At 37.1% G+C, this 17152-nt stretch overlaps 6 protein-coding genes across 6 annotated transcripts; 3 read left to right on the top strand and 3 right to left on the bottom strand.

Annotated features, from left to right (window-relative positions):
- Nucleotides 1–9: 9 nt before the first annotated feature.
- Nucleotides 10–1722, top strand: RHIMIDRAFT_292899 (uncharacterized protein). The gene is made up of 3 exons (XM_023613935.1): nucleotides 10–183; nucleotides 461–974; nucleotides 1041–1722. Exons 1-3 carry the CDS (start codon nucleotides 103–105, stop codon nucleotides 1361–1363), a joined length of 918 nt encoding a protein of 305 aa, XP_023465039.1. The 5' UTR covers nucleotides 10–102; the 3' UTR covers nucleotides 1364–1722.
- Nucleotides 1723–3538: 1816 nt separating this feature from the next.
- Nucleotides 3539–4410, top strand: RHIMIDRAFT_292898 (uncharacterized protein; the record flags this gene model as incomplete). The annotated part of the gene is made up of 4 exons (XM_023613934.1): nucleotides 3539–3554; nucleotides 3622–3909; nucleotides 3969–4127; nucleotides 4186–4410. 4 exons carry the CDS (start codon nucleotides 3539–3541, stop codon nucleotides 4275–4277), a joined length of 555 nt encoding a protein of 184 aa, XP_023465038.1. The 3' UTR covers nucleotides 4278–4410.
- A 212-nt stretch (nucleotides 4411–4622) lies between these two features.
- Nucleotides 4623–5161, bottom strand: RHIMIDRAFT_257328 (uncharacterized protein). Its single transcript, XM_023611268.1, has 3 exons — nucleotides 5083–5161; nucleotides 4745–5027; nucleotides 4623–4689 (listed from the first exon to the last, which is right to left on the bottom strand). Exons 1-2 carry the CDS (start codon nucleotides 5153–5155, stop codon nucleotides 4876–4878), a joined length of 225 nt encoding a protein of 74 aa, XP_023465037.1. The 5' UTR covers nucleotides 5156–5161; the 3' UTR covers nucleotides 4623–4689; nucleotides 4745–4875.
- A 1727-nt stretch (nucleotides 5162–6888) lies between these two features.
- On the bottom strand, nucleotides 6889–7973 carry RHIMIDRAFT_23093 (uncharacterized protein). The gene has a single exon (XM_023607680.1). It carries the CDS (start codon nucleotides 7702–7704, stop codon nucleotides 6934–6936), a length of 771 nt encoding a protein of 256 aa, XP_023465036.1. The 5' UTR covers nucleotides 7705–7973; the 3' UTR covers nucleotides 6889–6933.
- On the bottom strand, nucleotides 7723–9048 carry RHIMIDRAFT_204023 (uncharacterized protein; the record flags this gene model as incomplete). The annotated part of the gene is made up of 6 exons (XM_023606728.1): nucleotides 7723–8129; nucleotides 8184–8310; nucleotides 8364–8516; nucleotides 8572–8724; nucleotides 8770–8862; nucleotides 8920–9048. 6 exons carry the CDS (start codon nucleotides 9046–9048, stop codon nucleotides 7723–7725), a joined length of 1062 nt encoding a protein of 353 aa, XP_023465035.1.
- Nucleotides 9049–9477: 429 nt separating this feature from the next.
- RHIMIDRAFT_257323 (uncharacterized protein) lies at nucleotides 9478–17149 on the top strand. Its single transcript, XM_023611267.1, has 20 exons — nucleotides 9478–10710; nucleotides 10760–10903; nucleotides 10959–11319; nucleotides 11367–11520; nucleotides 11579–11923; nucleotides 11972–12537; nucleotides 12591–12797; nucleotides 12852–13339; nucleotides 13401–14412; nucleotides 14462–14732; nucleotides 14787–14863; nucleotides 14916–15100; nucleotides 15160–15346; nucleotides 15405–15560; nucleotides 15617–15693; nucleotides 15744–16062; nucleotides 16125–16219; nucleotides 16272–16531; nucleotides 16585–16977; nucleotides 17030–17149. Exons 1-20 carry the CDS (start codon nucleotides 9527–9529, stop codon nucleotides 17056–17058), a joined length of 6510 nt encoding a protein of 2169 aa, XP_023465034.1. The 5' UTR covers nucleotides 9478–9526; the 3' UTR covers nucleotides 17059–17149.
- The last annotated feature ends 3 nt before the right edge of the window (nucleotides 17150–17152 follow it).

The following is a 17152-nucleotide window of genomic DNA, read 5'->3' as shown; positions in this document are numbered from 1 at the left end:
TTGCTCAAGAAAGCAGAAGAACACTCTCAGTCACTTGGTTATAGGTGGAACCCTGCCAAGTGTGTCGTGCTTAACTGCCCTAGTGACAATGGAGGACGTCGAATGAAACTCTACGGGTCACCCATACCCAAGGCGTCTTCGTTCGCTTATCTTGGTGACGTATTTGGTGAGATAATCATTATAGTAACTCGAGTATAATCTTACAGTAGAGCATACATTCTACTTTACATTCCTCTATTGCGCTGATAAGAATAACTTATAATAATAATAACAACTATAGTAGCTACTAGTATAACAATAATAATATAAGCATAAATAACGCCAGTGACGACAATAATATAAATAGCAGTCATAGATTCTCTACCCAAGTAAACTCTCACACAAACTTAATTTAATAGTATTCAGCTCTTCTTAATAAAGAATCTAATTCGCAAGTCATCGACTTAACTGCCGATTATAGTTGAATACAACACTTGGCGTTCCTTTCAGTCCACAGGGTAAGATTGCCATTGTCCTCCTTATTCGTAGGAACATAGCCTTTGCCGTATCAGCCATGCGTGCCACTCTTCTGCCCATAAATGTTCGATCTTCAAGCTTCTCACGTCTTATTGCCAGTCGTCTCTACACTACCTTTATTAGGCCCAAGTTTGAGTACGGTCTGTGCATCTGCACCTTTCAAGTCAAGCAGCTCGCTCTCCTTGAAAAAGCACAAGATCAATGCCTTCGAATGGCTTTCGGTGGTCATCGTACCTCTTCAACCGGTGTCTTCAAGCATTTGGTCAACCTACCCAGCATGACAGAACGTACCACTACCTTGGTCTTCAAGTTCATCCTCCGAGTCCACTTCCTTCCTGAAGATATCCTCCTCTCTCTCCTTCTGCGCTTTGTGCAAGATGCTCCCGTTCGTAGTCGTTTTCGTTGGCCAGCTTTAGTGGCGTCAAACCCACTATGGTCCAACCCAACGTTAAATGGTGGTCATGCTTCAACAGCTGATTGAGTTGATTACTTCACCTGTTCTGCTTATATTCGTCTTGGTATAGCAACCTATCGCACTCAGAATCTCACAAAGATCTACCAGAAACAAAATCCTCCTGTCCTTCTCTCTGCCTGTCGTCCATACCATGGTGTAGATCCAATCCTTACGTTACCAATGAGCGTCTACGATCGTAGTCGTCTTCTGAGGTGGCGTATGGGCTGGCTACCAGGTCGTCCTATTGCTTGTCGTTGTGGTCACTCCCATGCTTCCAGAGCACATTTGTTGAGCTGCCTTCGGGTGGCAACACGTTTAAATGTTGCTCTCAACACTCGCCCTAATCCACTGGATTACGTGTTGAATCAGTTGCCTCGAAAGATTCCAGTTTGACACTCTCCTCCTCCCCTCTCTCGTTGGTCTGCTTGGTGGCCAGTTGTCTGCGCCATTTTGTTTGAAATAGAACAAATCTGTCAACCCGACGAAGAATTCTCAACAGCAGCATCAGACACCTCTGGCTCATTACTCTTAGACAAACTCAAGCCAGCTCCAGCTGTGTCTCTCTCCTTTCTTCCTCTCTCTCCTTAAACTTTCACTCGTACTGTTTATAAAACAACAAAAAGATAAAAAAAAGAAGAAAACTAGAAAAGACAAAAACAGATAAAAAAATGCTGGTTTGGGAATGCGAAAAAATTAGAAAACGTAGTATGAGTAAATTTTGGTGCTTCCAAATGACAGTAGCAAAAGGCTACTTAATAAGAATATAAGCTTTTTCATGCTTTTTCTCTCCATCAGTTTTTACTGCTGTTAACTGATATAAAAATATATTCATTAATTTATCCGTCTTTAAGTATGTATTATCCTATATTTAACAAAGGCAATTTACTAATAAAAATAAAAGCTGTCTATAAAATGCACATAAAAGTCTCAGTTTCTAGTTGTCTAAAATTCAATACCTTTATTACCTCACGCTATCTAGCCTCCTTTAACTCTGCCCAGTCTTCGACTGTTGGCTTTACTTTTACCTGTTCAAAATAGAGAAAAACAAAAAAACAAAAGAACAAAATACAAAAACATTTATTTTATGTATTATTTATTTCTTTGTCCAAACATTATAGCTATTAACCTTCCGTTCCATAGATCTCAAAACCACTTTATCTGCTACTATAGCACCTTTCGCGCCTTTTGGACATCTACCTTGGCCTTAGTACCCTTCCTATACCTCTCTCTTTCGGCTTAGGCCCCAGCAACTCATCTACTATCTGCCAGTATTATCTACACCTCTCAACCAAGCCTTTTTTTTTTCTTTTTTCGCGCTCTGTTACCCTTCACTCTTGCTCTCTTGGCCTTTGTTGCCTTCTCCACCTCTCGTCATACAAGTTCTCCATGTCGCTCACCTCTTTCAAGATCCGATTCATGCGTACCTCCCAGTTTTTTTCAGCTCCATGCTGTTTTTTTATTCTATTAACCTATTACTTTGTAATAACCACTTCAAGGCGAGGCACTATGCCTATACTGGCGACGCTTCCATGCCTTTAATAAAGAAAATCTTTTATCTCGGACATAGTGACGTTGCTTAACCACTCTGAGAAATACCAAATTTCATGAGACTAAAAAATTATCCGTTACACTAGTGGTAAAAGTCAATTAATCTATCAACAAGCAACATTAATTCATTAATTCCAGCTTCATTAACTCAAAACTCATCGAGTAATCCGGTTTCAAAGATTCAAGGAGAAACTACAATTACCAAGAAAATCAATAACCAGGAACTCTCTTTCCTCCACTGCTTTCACTAAGCGCACCCTCTCCAGCCGCTCACCACACCTTCAGCCTTTTGACCAAGTGAGCCGTCTGTCGTATTCCAACATAACTTACACTTATAGTTGAATAAGGGTCAATAAGCAATGTCTACATATCAATAACAAAAGCTCAGTAATATAAACCGGTCAATTACAATAATAAGTGTAGCTATCAATTTTCATCATCTTTATTCTTCAAAATAAAAGAAACGTACAAATTTCATTTTTCTTTTTGTCCTGAAGTCAACTGAAATTTGGTTAGGCACGTCAAGCAACTATGATTGAGATAAGTATGCCACTCAATTAAATTTTTCTCTTGTAAGATAAATAGCACAAAACTTTTGATGCATTAAAAGATGAACTTGCTTGTCAGTATTGGTGCGCTAATATAATACTGTGCTTCCGCTCACTTTTTTGGCATATGTGTGAGGCTAAATTGACCAAAAAATGAGACGAGTTTGGCCAAGTGTTTGAAGCTAACTTGCCTAGCATTTTGACCACCTTCCTAATTTCATCATCGTATCTGTTGTATTTTAAAATGAATTCCTTTCATGAAGATGGCAGAGGGGGGGGATTGTAGACGATTCCGGCAAAGAGGCGGCTGCTCTCGCTGTAGATCCATCCTTTCGATTAATCAATCTGATGAACCTGTGTAAATACACCAAAAACAAGAAAGTAGTTTTAGAAAATGAAGAATCCAAGGACGCTAACACACAAGAAGCGCCAAACAAAAAGAAGAGGATCACGACTTACAACATTTATACAAATGAAGATCGACTACAGTACTTCTTCATTCAAGAAAAAATTATGAAACCTACTGAAGTGTTAAGCTTGCCAATGTTAACTCAGAAACCGCAGGAAAATGGAAGGCAGAGTACAACAAAGATCCTGAGAAGAAGGTCCCTCTCAAAAAGGCGAATCGTACATCAAATCGAGCTGTAAGCAAACTAAATGAGAAACATAAAGCACATTTGATCGACTTTTTCGATGAGAATTGCTCGACTGTTATCCAGGACGCAGTCGAAAACTTGATAAGGAGCTTTGAATTCATGAAAGGTGACTGTAACCTCGGTATAAAAGTTGTTATATGCCATCCCAAAGTTAAAAATAACCAAAAGATTCTTGAGCCCATGCAAAGTATGTTGAGGAATGGCTACAAAAAAGCATATTTTTCATGCAAAATTGTGCCTTTCTAGATAAAGCAGGTTTTGACACAAACATGCGTCGGACAAGAGGTTGGCCAAAGCGAGGCACACCAGTAACCATAGAATCACCTTCTGCAAAAGGCGTATTTTATACAGTTATTGGTGCAAATTCAGCATTTGATGTGGTGAATATGAGTATGAGAGAGCCAGGTAATGTCAAGAAAAGAAGGATTGTTGGTGTTAAAAAAATACTGAAAGCGCCTGGGAGATGCTGCTGCTATACCAAAAGGAACTACAGTTGGCCATTATGTGGAATTCATCAGCGATACATTAGGCATTAAGAATGAATTCCTAACATGAGAGATATGGATATTGCTCTATCTCTCCTGAAGCTGTTGATCATCTTAGAGAGGGTATATATACCAGTATACCTTCCACCTTTGTCGCCTGAGCTCAATCTTATCGAAATGTTTTGGAAAATATTGAAAGGCTGAGACAGAAGAAATCAAATTTTTATTTCGTTCGTTGTTTACATGGTACCCGACAGTCAAACATATTGGTTAATTGCTTGTCATTAATTAACTTATTGGCTCTAATTTATGAAAGCTATTTTCATAATAATATAAACCAACCAATATTTTTTTGATGTTATTGTAGTTTCTATACAAAATATTATTAAGCATTTTTTACTATCTAAGCACACGTTGGAGGTCGAGGGTATCTATAGTTAAACCGGCATAATCCAAGTATACAATGCAAATCTTTCGTTTATCTGATATATGATAAACATATTTTGTTTTGTTTCACAGTGACTACCATTGATTTACCTTTTGAATCACCATGGATGAGAAAAGCACCGTTTCGCTATTCATATCTCTTTGTAGCAAAGGCACATTGGCGTTGCAACATGACAAAACGAACACGCGGTCGGCCAAAGAGCATCGGCACAGATTGTCCATCATTTGTTGCAGTAGGCTTTGGAGATTTTTTCTCTTTTTCTGAGATCGGATCTTCTACAATATCCAATGATGGTGTAGCCTTTGTTCTTTAATATTTTCATGTAAGATTGGTGGTCTTTTAATAAAGACGATATCTTCTTAGTGGTGTTATCTAAGATAATAATTAATATTATTCTTTTATATCCTTTGTTACTTTTTCTTTTTACCATGATGTTTATCATCCAAAACACTTAATTGGCGAACCCTTATCTTTTGGCTGTCACTATACAAATGTGTCATGTTAATTTGTGTTCTTTTCAAGAAGAAGAAATAAAAAAGAAACGCTGCTATTTATTCTAGTTTTATATTGTCAGTTGATCAACAAAGAACCAAGATCATCCACGTGTAGTTATGATGACATCGTATTTCATACCAGAGAGAGTGAACTGGATAACCTTAGGTTAGGCAGAGGCTTTGGTAGTATAAAGTTGTATAGTGACAACATAGGTAGCACCCGTAGCATTAGCTTATTTTCTGGTGTATATAGCATTGTACAAAAGAAAATACAGCTGGCTTCTTCTTTTGAAATCATATCAAAAATTATGTTGATTAAACAAGAATATCATTCTCAGTCACTTGGTTATAGATGGAATCCTTCCAAGCTTGTCGTGTTTAACTGACATAATAAAAATGGAGGGCGTTGAATGAAACTCTACTGGTCACCAATATCCAAGGAATCTTCTTTCTCTTATTCTGAAGTGGCGCATGAATTGAACCAACTTCCTCACAAGCTCCCAGTTCGACATTCTTCCTCTCTTCTCTCTCGTTGATTTGCTTGGTGGTCAGTAGCGTGTGTAATTATGTTTGAAATTGAATAAATCTATCAACCCGAAGAAAGAGTTCTCAACAATTGCCTCTGACACTTCTGGTTCATTACTCCTAAAAAAACTCCAGCCAGATTCTATGGCGCCTCTCTTCTTTCCCAAGCTAAATGTCGACTGTTGACTGTTTGTAAATACAAAAAATACATCAAAAAAAGAAAAATTAGCACTATAGCCAATTCATCTGTTCTTTTCCTTTGCCCAGTACATCTCTCTTTCTGACTTTCGGTTGCTCTGCCCTATTCATATTCTTGTTCTTCCTGATACTAATTGGCTAAAACCACTTGCTGCTTCTCTGACTCCTGCATTAACTTGGATGATCTCTCTACTATCACTACCCTTTCTTCATCACTCTCTTGCGCGATATATTTCCACTTTTAGGCATTTTATTTTCATTACCCGCTTTATGCAGCTATACCTTTTTTTTTTCAGGGACTTTTTTTTTTTTTTTCTTTTATTCCTTCTTCACATTACTTTTGCAATAATCATTACAGGACAAGATGGTATGACCACAATGGTTACGTCTCTATAGCCTTTTAATAAGCATAATATTTTATCTCGGACATAGTGATCGATACAACTCTAATGAGCGTTGATCTTTGTCTTGGTCGTTTCTTTGATCACGTATTATTATGAGCACTTCTTTAACGAATGATGACTTCCGACTATTATGAAGAGAAAGAGATTAGTTTGGTGATGTTGGTAGTGTTGGACACGTTATACATAGTAAATATTCTCTGCTGGTTTATACTCGTTTTTACAAAAAAAAAAAGACGGCTTCCCACAAACTATTCGTCCGCGCAAGAAAGAAGAACGAACATAAACTTTGATTTAATCTCAATCTGAGATGAACTGTGTGGAGTTTGCCCAAGAAACGGCGAATATTACAGAAAACAAATGTATGAATGGTGATCTGATTGAAATTTCGAAAATACTAAAGACACACTTTGCGCTCCTGTTGAACAACGTCTTAACAAAATAAATATCTGTACACAAGTGGTTTTATCATCATGAAAGTAATGATGACAGATATTCTTTGGAGAGTTTCAAGACACCTATTCTTAGTTGTTCTACACCTTTGGCTGAATAAGAGGTCTTAATGCGAAGACAATGGTTACATAAAGTAGATCTTTATCATATAATCTTTAAATAACGGTATTTTTATTGTTGGAAATCAAGCAATATAATCATATTAACTTAGCTGTCGGAAAAAGCAAGATCTTCTTGCTCAGAACTTAAAGTTGTATTGTAAGTTCGATCAGGCATTTTTTCTTTTCGTCTACTGCTTATATCTTCTTCATGGTCTTCATCATTTGGTGTTTTGTAACTTTCATTACTAGTAAATGATGATGACGCTTCTTGCTTCTTTTCTGCTGAGTTACTTTCCTCATTGCTGGGCATACTGTTTATATCAGGAATGATACTTAGAGCTTGTGTAAGAACTTGCATTGAATTGAAGATTTGGTTTTGTACATCTCCCAAAAGCTTTAGTTGCGCTACTAAAGATTCTCTAGTGATGCATGACATAGTCTTCAGTTGCTCTTCTGTAAGTTCTGATGGTACAGTCCCAGCCAGGCTGTATGGATATGAAGGTAACCCTACCTGGGTTTGTGATGTAGATGGTGTTAAAGGAATCATTGCTGGTAAGGTTGTCGCTTGCGCTGAGGTAGGATTAAAAAGCATAGACTGTATGTTTTGTGTACTAAGCAGTGTTTGTCCCTGTTCATTTCTATTTTCACTTCCTATACCAACGGGAGCGCTTAGATTTATTCTTGATGGATCATTCTGTTGATTTGGTTGTTGTTGCTGTTGCTGTTGCTGGTCTTGCTGTTGTACGCCATTATTTTCTTGAGAAGAGGTATTATCTATTGATAATAAGTAATAAATTCTTATGTTCTGGTTAAGAAGCTTACTGTTATCTGCGAGGACAGAGCGACGACTAATGGAAATTATAAGCATTGCATTCATCTTTTATAATTCGTAAACTTACCATGTAGGACATGTCTGTTGTCTCTCAAGCCAACTACGTAGACAGTTAAAGTGGAAAATGTGTCCACAAGGCAGTTTCTTTGCTTGATCATGATTCTGCTCGTTTCTGTTAAGAGTAGCATCAGCATTGCCCTCATTAGGTGTTTCGTTATTGTCGGCTATATGCATCTCCTCTCTACAAATAATGCATGTTCTATCGTTAGAGCGACTAAAGTCTTCAGCAGTAGCATTTGGGTAAAGTTCGTTCATGTTGCGTGTAGCACGACGATAACGATAGAGGTCTGTGCATTTTTGAATAAATGATTTGAATGTGACATAAACATCTCTGATGATATGAAGAGGAAGTTGATAGTTTAAGCAGATGTAAATAAAGAACATTGAATAAGTGATAAGTTTGAAGAAGTCTATTACGAGTTATATAATTTGATCAGCACGCATAATAATTTCCCTCTTCTTACCTGTAACCAAGTCAAGATAGAAAACAAGCATTGATTTTCCTTCCCATGTCTGTTCACTTGTCATATCAATGATGTTTAGAATATATTTACCAGTTGTTGATATGATGACAAATATCAAGATGGTATACTATATTGGGGCATTAATTTTCTCTCATTGGACTCTTTTTGCTCAATCTTTACCTCAAAGCCAAACATAATCATCATACTTGGTCCTTTTGTCAAAGTAACATGAAGTGCATGATTAGCCATTGCGGTGTCAATGACCAACAATAGCGCCAGTAAATTTAAAATTCGAATATGAAATGATGCTTGACGTATCGGTGATTGTTCCATCTATATTGATCACAATTAGAATATGCGCATAGAAAGGGGGAACTAATGGTCCTACAAATTCAACACGGTCTTGACATAACCAATGGAATATCTTTAAGAATAATAAGAGTGTAAAATAGACGATAAACTGTAAATCGAAATCTTCTCGAAAAATGGTCATTGCAAGACAGGTTTCTGTAACTGCATACCAAGATCGTTCATATAGATGCTAAGATGTTTTAACATGAGCAAGTTCAATTTATGTAGTACTTACTTCAACTTCAATAGCTCGTAATGAACCAAAGAATATGGCTTGTAATGCTTTTGCAAGCAATACTGTTATTATTAAGCCCATGTTGAGAAGTACCTAAGAGGGAGGGGGGAATGTTAATGAATTAAAGTAGAAAAACAATGTGTCATTTACCATCATACAAGCACTTGATTTTGATAAATAGATACACACAGCATAAAAGTTTGGGTGTTGATACATGGCTGAAAGTATTACTCCTATTGTTAATAGAGATGACACGCAGCCATAAGCTGCTAATCTCATCCTCATTTGCTTGAATTAAAAAGAATTATAAAGAGAGAGAAAGAAAAAAAAAAGTAAAAAATAATGTCACATAAAAATAACATTCGCTTTGATAATGCCACGTGTCAATTGATACTGTTGCTTACCACTGTTTTTATCTTTATGCTTTTCGCATCAGAGTCTCTTCTTTCTTCTTTTCTACTTTTAATATGTATTCAATAACACTATAAAGGAAGAAGAAGAAGGAAATTAGACAAAAATGAGGGCTAATCTCAATGGATAGAATAAGCTCAACTATACATGGTCACATATATATCAAGTACTGAATGAGATCCACTTCTTATGCTACCATCGTTACTATTTGAAGCATAAAATTTACTGCATAAAATATAATCTAGATGCATGTGGATGGCTGTTACACCAAATTATACATTGTATTTAAGTCACTGCCTTTTTTCTTTTTTCTTTTTTTGTGTGTGTTGTCCCGGCTGATGAACTAATGGTTGATTCCAATAAAGAAAATGACACACGAGAAACAGCTCAGCTAATGGAAGAAAATAATGATAAACAACAGATCGCCATTCCTCGAATCGTCTTAACAGAGGCTCCACCTATTGAACAAGAGAAAGCTCTTGAATCTGCCATAAGCAATACCACTTCTCAATCACTATCACCTACTCAAAGCATACATAGAAAGCCAATATCGTCTACTAATGTATCCATGCCTCTTCCTTTAACTAAGGATTTGCTGAGACGAAAGAACAAGATAGAAAGATTATTAAATAGACAAGAAAAACAAAGCTACAAACCACCTAATCCATTAGGCATATCTTATCCAGAGGAAGCAGCTATAGATGAACGGATTGGATTAGATCCATCAGCATCATCTCGATCAGGAGGACTGAGGCGTCGTCGTCTCTCCTCTTCTCATAATGAACTCAGATCAGGTACAGCAAGCAACACATTGGTTAATCATCCACCTGAATGGCAGCATGATGCACACCGATCTTTTAATACTACAGCCACAGAGTCAAGTAATTATAGATCAAAACATGCAGGAACAAGTGTCAGTGGAACATCACATAGACATAATAACGCATCTTCAAACAATGACAAATTGTATGAACATCATCGATATATAGATCAGCATCATAGTGATAGATATTATAGACAGCTACAACAGGAGAAGTTAAACAAAAATAGCCAAAAAAGTAAATATTATCTACTTGAGGTGTTATTTAATGCAGCCAAAAGGGTTGTCCACTCTCGGGTCTCTGAGGCAAAAGGAATTTCCAGCATTGAAGACTTTAGCTTGTTTTCAGGGGCCCCAAGTAGTCCTTATAAAGATAGGCCTACAGAAAACCCACCCATGCACTCATCTTCACCAAACTTGAAGAAATCCGCCTCTCCAGTAGTAACAAATTCAAACAGATCGACTCATAGATTATCTTGGTTATCAAACTCTACGTCTAATACCAATGCTGAAGATGATAATAATTCTATATGGCATGCATTTACAAAAGAAGAATCATATATACCCCAGACAGAGGCAATTCCACCTCCTCAAAATAGAACATTCCCTGAAGATCATGCGCCAATTAATCCACTTCAGGGACGCTCTTTATATCTATTTAGTCCAACAAATTGGCTACGTGCTAAGATATGGTTATTTATTCGATCAAAGTAATACAATAATGTACATTCAATGAGTTGCTTACCTTGGCTTTTGTAGATATACCGAGTCCTTCTTACTTTGCTTACTGATTCTTCATTGGCTTCTGTTGGCCTGTGTACCGATAACATCAAACGAGCAGAAATCAGTTTTTGGTAATCAGTGGGTACATTTTGCAATACTGTTCATACAAGTGATATATAGGTAGGCTATTTTTTTTTTCTCAAAGAATAATATTGATTCTATATGGGGTATTTAGTCTTGAAGCGATATGTAAGATGATAGCATATGGTCTATTACTACCACCTGTATGCTCTAAAAGTGATAAAAAACCATATACGTGGCTTAATACTTGGCTATATTCTCCAAAGAATATTGAAGAGGAGAAAATACCCTCCAATAAGCATTCTCCCTTTATATTTCACAAGGACAACGATAAGCCTGGAAGCAATCATCGTGCCTATCTAAATAGCTTTGGAAACATTTTGGATATAATATCTATTCTATCCTATTGGGCTGATTTTATATTAATGGGCTATGATTACCCCAATATGTCACTTTTTAAAGCATTGGGTGCATTGCGACCTATTCGTCTTTTATCCATTATACCAGGCACAGCCGTAAGTATACACATATACGGTTTAGTTTGTATCTAAAGTCTTCTTAGATGATTTTGGAATCATTGGAACTAAGCTGGGATGTACTGCTTGCAGTTTCTGGTCTTATCTTATTCTTCTTAATTCTGTTTGCCTTACTTGGACTGGTTTCCTTTCAAGGAGCATTTTCCAGAAGATGCTACTATATAGGGGATGATGGATCTTGTAAGTATCAATTCATTTTGAGTAACAGAGCATTCTTTTAATAACCCTAAACCATAAGTGATGCAGATAGAACCAGTTCGATATTGTTCTGGATATAGGAACGGTACCTCTGTCATGGGCCCGTATAATATACAGACTGGTACACATGATTACTACGGTCGTCATGGTTATATATGTGTTTCGGGTCAAATGTGTGTGGAAGATCCCAATAACAATCCTCAGTATAACTTTGTTAACTACGACAATATCTTTTCTTCGTTGCTGAGCGTTTATACGTTCGTATCGCTGGAATTATGGACTGACCTCATGTACCAAACACAAGACGCTGATTCATCTATTGCAGCATTGTATTACTGCTTGGGGGTATACATCATCTCATTTGTCATGTCATTTTTATTATTTGGTAAGAGCATATATTAGTCCTTATGCTTACACTAATACAACTTATTAGCTGTTATTACTTCTGCTTTTGCGCGAGTTCGCCAGTTTGGCTCTGGAAGTGCATTTACTTCAAAGGAAAAGGGTTATTTGATTTTAAGAGACACGGAAGAAGCCAATACAAATGAAGACAATGATCCGATATGGATGTTTGATTACCATCGAGATGATTTCAGGAAGGGCTTGTCTACCTTGAAATTGCGTTGGCTTCTTGTTCATCTAGTAAGAAGCCAAGCGTTTTATTATTTTGGGGGCTTTTTGGTGTTGCTTGATTTAATCTTTATGTGCCTTCGATCATATACTGCATCTGAATCACGAATCGAGCTGATCAATAACGCAGAAACAGCATTCACCTTTATCTTTGCTATTGAAATCGTCATCCGTATGGTAGGCGCGACAAGCTGGATGAACTTTTGGTCTTCAAAAAGAAATGTCATCGATTTGTTTATTGCTATAACAACATGTGTTATCCAGTTGCCTATGATACAAGATTCTGCTGCATACAAGTATCTTACCATTTTCCAAATTTGCCGATGCTATCGTCTGTTTCTTTGTATTCCTCGAGTACAGAGGCTTGTGGTAAGGCAAAGTTCTAGTCATAATTGTACATTGTATTAACAATTTGTTTTTAGCTTGCTGCTTTGGGAACAGGTGAAAATGTTTTTAATGTCATGGTATTCCTTATCTTGGCTACAGCATTATGCGCAACTATGTTTATGCAAATGTTTGGTGGTGACTTTAACGACCTGTTTTCATATACAGATGCTGAAAACAGATTTGACACATTTTGGCAGTCTTTCGTTTCTCTTATTATTGTATACACAAGTGAAACTTGGACAGTAACTATCGATGATCCCCTTCTTTATGTTCGTTTGCTCATTGTTCAATTGTAGGAAATCTTGTATAATGCTATGGCTAGTCAAGCGGGAAAAGGATCAATCTATGCTGCGATTGCTCTTAGCATCTACTTTGCTTTTGGTAGATACATCATGTCTGGCCTATATATCGCTGTAGTTTTGGAAAATTTTGAATTAAGTGATGACTATATTCGGCGCTACCAAATCAAGGACTATATTCATCGTCATCGGTTCAAAGACTTTGGCAAGACTGAAACCATCTTGATGAGGATGTTTTATCCGCTTTATCATTTGGAGGACAAGAAAAACTTGCACGTACCAAAACTACCAGCAAACTTGACTGCTTCCTTATCCAAAGCGGATATCACTGAGCTTTTGGCTGATATTCCTAGAACAAGACGAAACGCAATCATTGATGAGACAGTTCCTTCGGTTCTAGAGAAGAAGCTTGTGTCTCTTTATACTAAAGTTCGTGCAAATATACCGCTTTTAAAAAAAGAGGAGAATGCTAAGCCTACGCCATCGTAAGTTTTACTTTGTTTTAGCTTATAAAAAAAAAAAAGACATATTCATTTTGGTTATTAGGAGTACATTTGTGCTGGATAACGATGATGCTCCTGACGATTATGATATAGTAGCCTCTGAAGAAAATCGTGAAGCTATGAAAGAAAGGGCAACCGTTGCTCGCTCGCTACTTATATTCTCTGATAGAAGTCGAATCAGATACTATTGTAAAAAACTGGTAGGATCTAGTGTAGATGGCCAGGCAGAGAAACGTAATTTGTTCAATTGGATCATCATGATATGTGTATTTGTTAGTATTATCATGGTCATCTTGGACGAACCGTCGACAAGGATGATAAGAAAAGACACGATAAGGCAGTCAACTTATAACACCATTGAAATTGCCCTGAGTATTATTTTTATTATTGAATTGACCATACGTATAATTGCCGATGGATTGCTTTTGACGCCGAATGCTTATCTTCGTAACCATTGGAATCAGTTAGATATATGTGTTATATTGTTGAACACCATTACTATCTTTATGGGAACAGAACAAGCGCCTCGTGGCCTTAGTACCTTGCGAAGCTTACGTATCCTTCGGCTTATCAGATACTTTAATGGCATTCGAGATATCTTTGTTTCTCTTTTTTACTCTTTCCCATTAATGTTGGATGCCTTAATATTCACATTACTTGTGCTCATTCCTTTTGCTGTATACGGTGTCAACATCTTTGGTGGACTCATGTGGCTGTGCAATGATGATTCTGTACTTTCCCGTGGTGAATGTGTTGGGGAATTTACCAAAAATATCGGAGACGATGATTCCTCTCCCAGCTTACTAATTCCTCGTGTATGGCAAAACCCACAGAACGGTTTTTATTCATACGATAACTTTCCTTCTGCACTGCAACATTTGTTTTCACTTACCTCGACTGAAGGATGGGTTGATTCAATGTTTAGTGCTATGAGCACACCAATCGAGCCTGATATTCAGCCTAGCTTCGACTGGAATTCTGCCACCGTATACCATGGCTTATTTTACATCATCTTCATGATCATATCCCAAGGCACAATACAACTCTTTGTTGGCGTAAGTTCATTTAATGAAGCAGTGAGATGTATATAACTGATGAACGTAGGTCATTATTGAAAAATTCAAAGAAAGAAGCGGAATCACAACCTTGACAACTGCACAACGACAGTATTGCGACCTTCAGCGTATGTTGGCAAACGTCAAGCCTACGATCAAGGTTTTTCCGCCACAGTCTAAAATACGACGTTTCTGTTATGACTTGGTTATAGAAAAAGATGGCATGTTTAACAAGATAATGATGTCCGTCATCATCCTAAATGCTTGTTTACTTGCAAGCGAGTTTCAAAATGAGCCTGACTGGTTATCTTATGTCCAAGGTAAGTCAATTCATTAGCAAAAAATGGAAAGCATCGCTTACTTCAATTCTATAGATTATTCGTACTTGGTATTTTCAATCATTTATGTGATTGAATGCGTTATAAAATTCCTAGGACTTGGTCCAAAGAAGGTATGAAGAGGAAGTATGTTATATTTGGGTATTTACTCTCTTTTTTATATAGTGGATGCGTAGTAAATGGTGTTGGTATGACTGCACGGTTGCATTTGGAGCGCTGCTTTCTATGTGCCTACGTTTTGCCTTACCAACACTTTGGTCATTTCGGGTTGAACGGTATTGTCTACTGCTTGCGGCATTTCGTCTAGGAGAAGGCATTGATTTTCTAGAGACACTTTATCATACCCTTGCGTAAGTCAACTCATAGCTCTAGAAAGTGCTGTACATTTACTTTTTCATTTTGTATACAGCAAGTCTTTACTTTCCATTATTCAAGTTTCTGCCGTTTTTATGGTAGTTATGTGTCTGTTTGCCATGATATTTATGGAGTTTTTTGGCCTAACGAAGTATGGAACTTATGGATCAAGACATACAAATTTTAGGGACTATGGGAATGCATTGCTCTATCTTGTACGCTTTACGACAGGTGAAGCATGGGTAAGTAAAGGATGTATGTTTTGGAAAGAAAACCAATGTGTTAATTATTCAACATTAGAATGCTATTATTATAGACTATGCCGTACAGTATCCTAACTGCAATCACTCTTCCAATTATCTTGAGAATGATTGCGGATCCTCTTTTTGGGCCTATGTCTTGTTTGATGCATTCTATATCATTTGTGCTCATATCTTTATGAATTTATTCACTGCCGTAAGATATCAAAGATAGTATACTTTTTATCGTATTAAAGTAGATTATACACACAGGTGATTATCAGTAACTTTGAGTATACTTATGAGACCAGAACTCGGTTTACAAAGGTTACTAAATCCGACCTTCGAACGTAAGTTCGCAGATTATCCAAAAGAAAGTTATCTAATGAACTTTTTAAAGGTTTAAACAATCATGGGCTGATCTTGATCCACAAGGAACAGGATATATACAAAAAGAAGATGTTCCAAAATTGCTTCACAAGCTAACGGGGTGCTTTCAGTTTCGAATATATGACGATGAAATGGGAATTGGTAATATAATCAAGCACTCAAAACTAAATCAATCCACATCAGAAGGAACAGATGCTACATCATATAATGAGAAGCATCTTGAACAGAAAAACACTGATGTTGACGTGAATGAGCTTAACAGGTACTTGGATAGAATGAATACAGAAGAAACTCGACGTCGAAGATTCGAGTATAATATATTAGTAAAGGTAAGTATTATCTCTCTTTTTTGCCTAAATCTGCGCTTATTTACTTGTATTTGCTCTTGTAGGAAATTTTAAGAGCAGAAACTTCAAAGGGAATCTCCTTTGACAATGTATTGACTATCTTATCCTATCGCTTAATTGATATTTCAACAGCTTTAACGTAAGGTCTTAAAGTGTGTGTAATAGAAGCTTATCTTTATTTTTTACTATAGGCTTGATCCTCTCATATCACGTTTAGAAATGCTTGAACAGCTCACTCAAGAATATCATTTAGAAAAAGCTGCTGGTTTCTTTCTATCTCAAATACAGAAAAGAAGATTTACTCATGCACTATGGAAAAAGCGAACCGAGGATGAAGTTCAGAATCTAGGAGTGACATCAACAAGCCAATTTGAATTTGGCTCACCTAGAATAGGTCAAAATAACCAGTTTTTGGACACCCCTAAAGAAAAGAAGAAGCGATCACCACCAGGTAATAAGAATATTTGAAAGAAGCAAGTGATTTATTTATCAGGCTATCTCTAGTGCCTCGCATTGTCATCAATACTGTGCCTACTATTGAAACTACTAGTTCTTCACCTACCACTGCTGCTGGAACAGTTAGCTTTCCTGTATCGCCCATGTCTGTATTTTCAACAGACGTTCATTACACCCCGTCTGGGTCTCCTGGCGGTGCACCTGATTCACTAAGTGTTGCTATTGGCACAAACAGTTCACCGTCATCGCCATACGCCGAGTTTGACTTTAGTGGTGGTCGGAGCCCAAGATCCAGCGGCTTTTCCATGCACTCGCCTGTTCCTTCTGGCCTGAGCCCTACTTCTCTCCGGCAAAACTGGCTGCTGATGGATGCAAATGCAGATATGCCAACAGAAATTTCGGAAGGTTTAATGGATTCTATGAATCATAATATATGGGCTGGTAAGTGGCTTTTGAAGTATATTATAGCAAAAAACTGAAAAATGATATATAGGAATGCTCAAAGAGGAAAGCACTCTGTAAATTGTTATACCCTAGACTAATAAGCCCTTTTTCTTTCTGTTATTTATTTTAAAATAAAGGGCACTTTATATTATTTCTTTTATCAAAAATGACA

Source organism: Rhizopus microsporus (genome assembly GCF_002708625.1).
Source record: "Rhizopus microsporus ATCC 52813 unplaced genomic scaffold scaffold_11, whole genome shotgun sequence".
NCBI classification, from domain to species: Eukaryota; Fungi; Mucoromycota; class Mucoromycetes; order Mucorales; family Rhizopodaceae; genus Rhizopus; species Rhizopus microsporus.
This window is presented reverse-complemented; position numbering and strand designations above follow the sequence as displayed.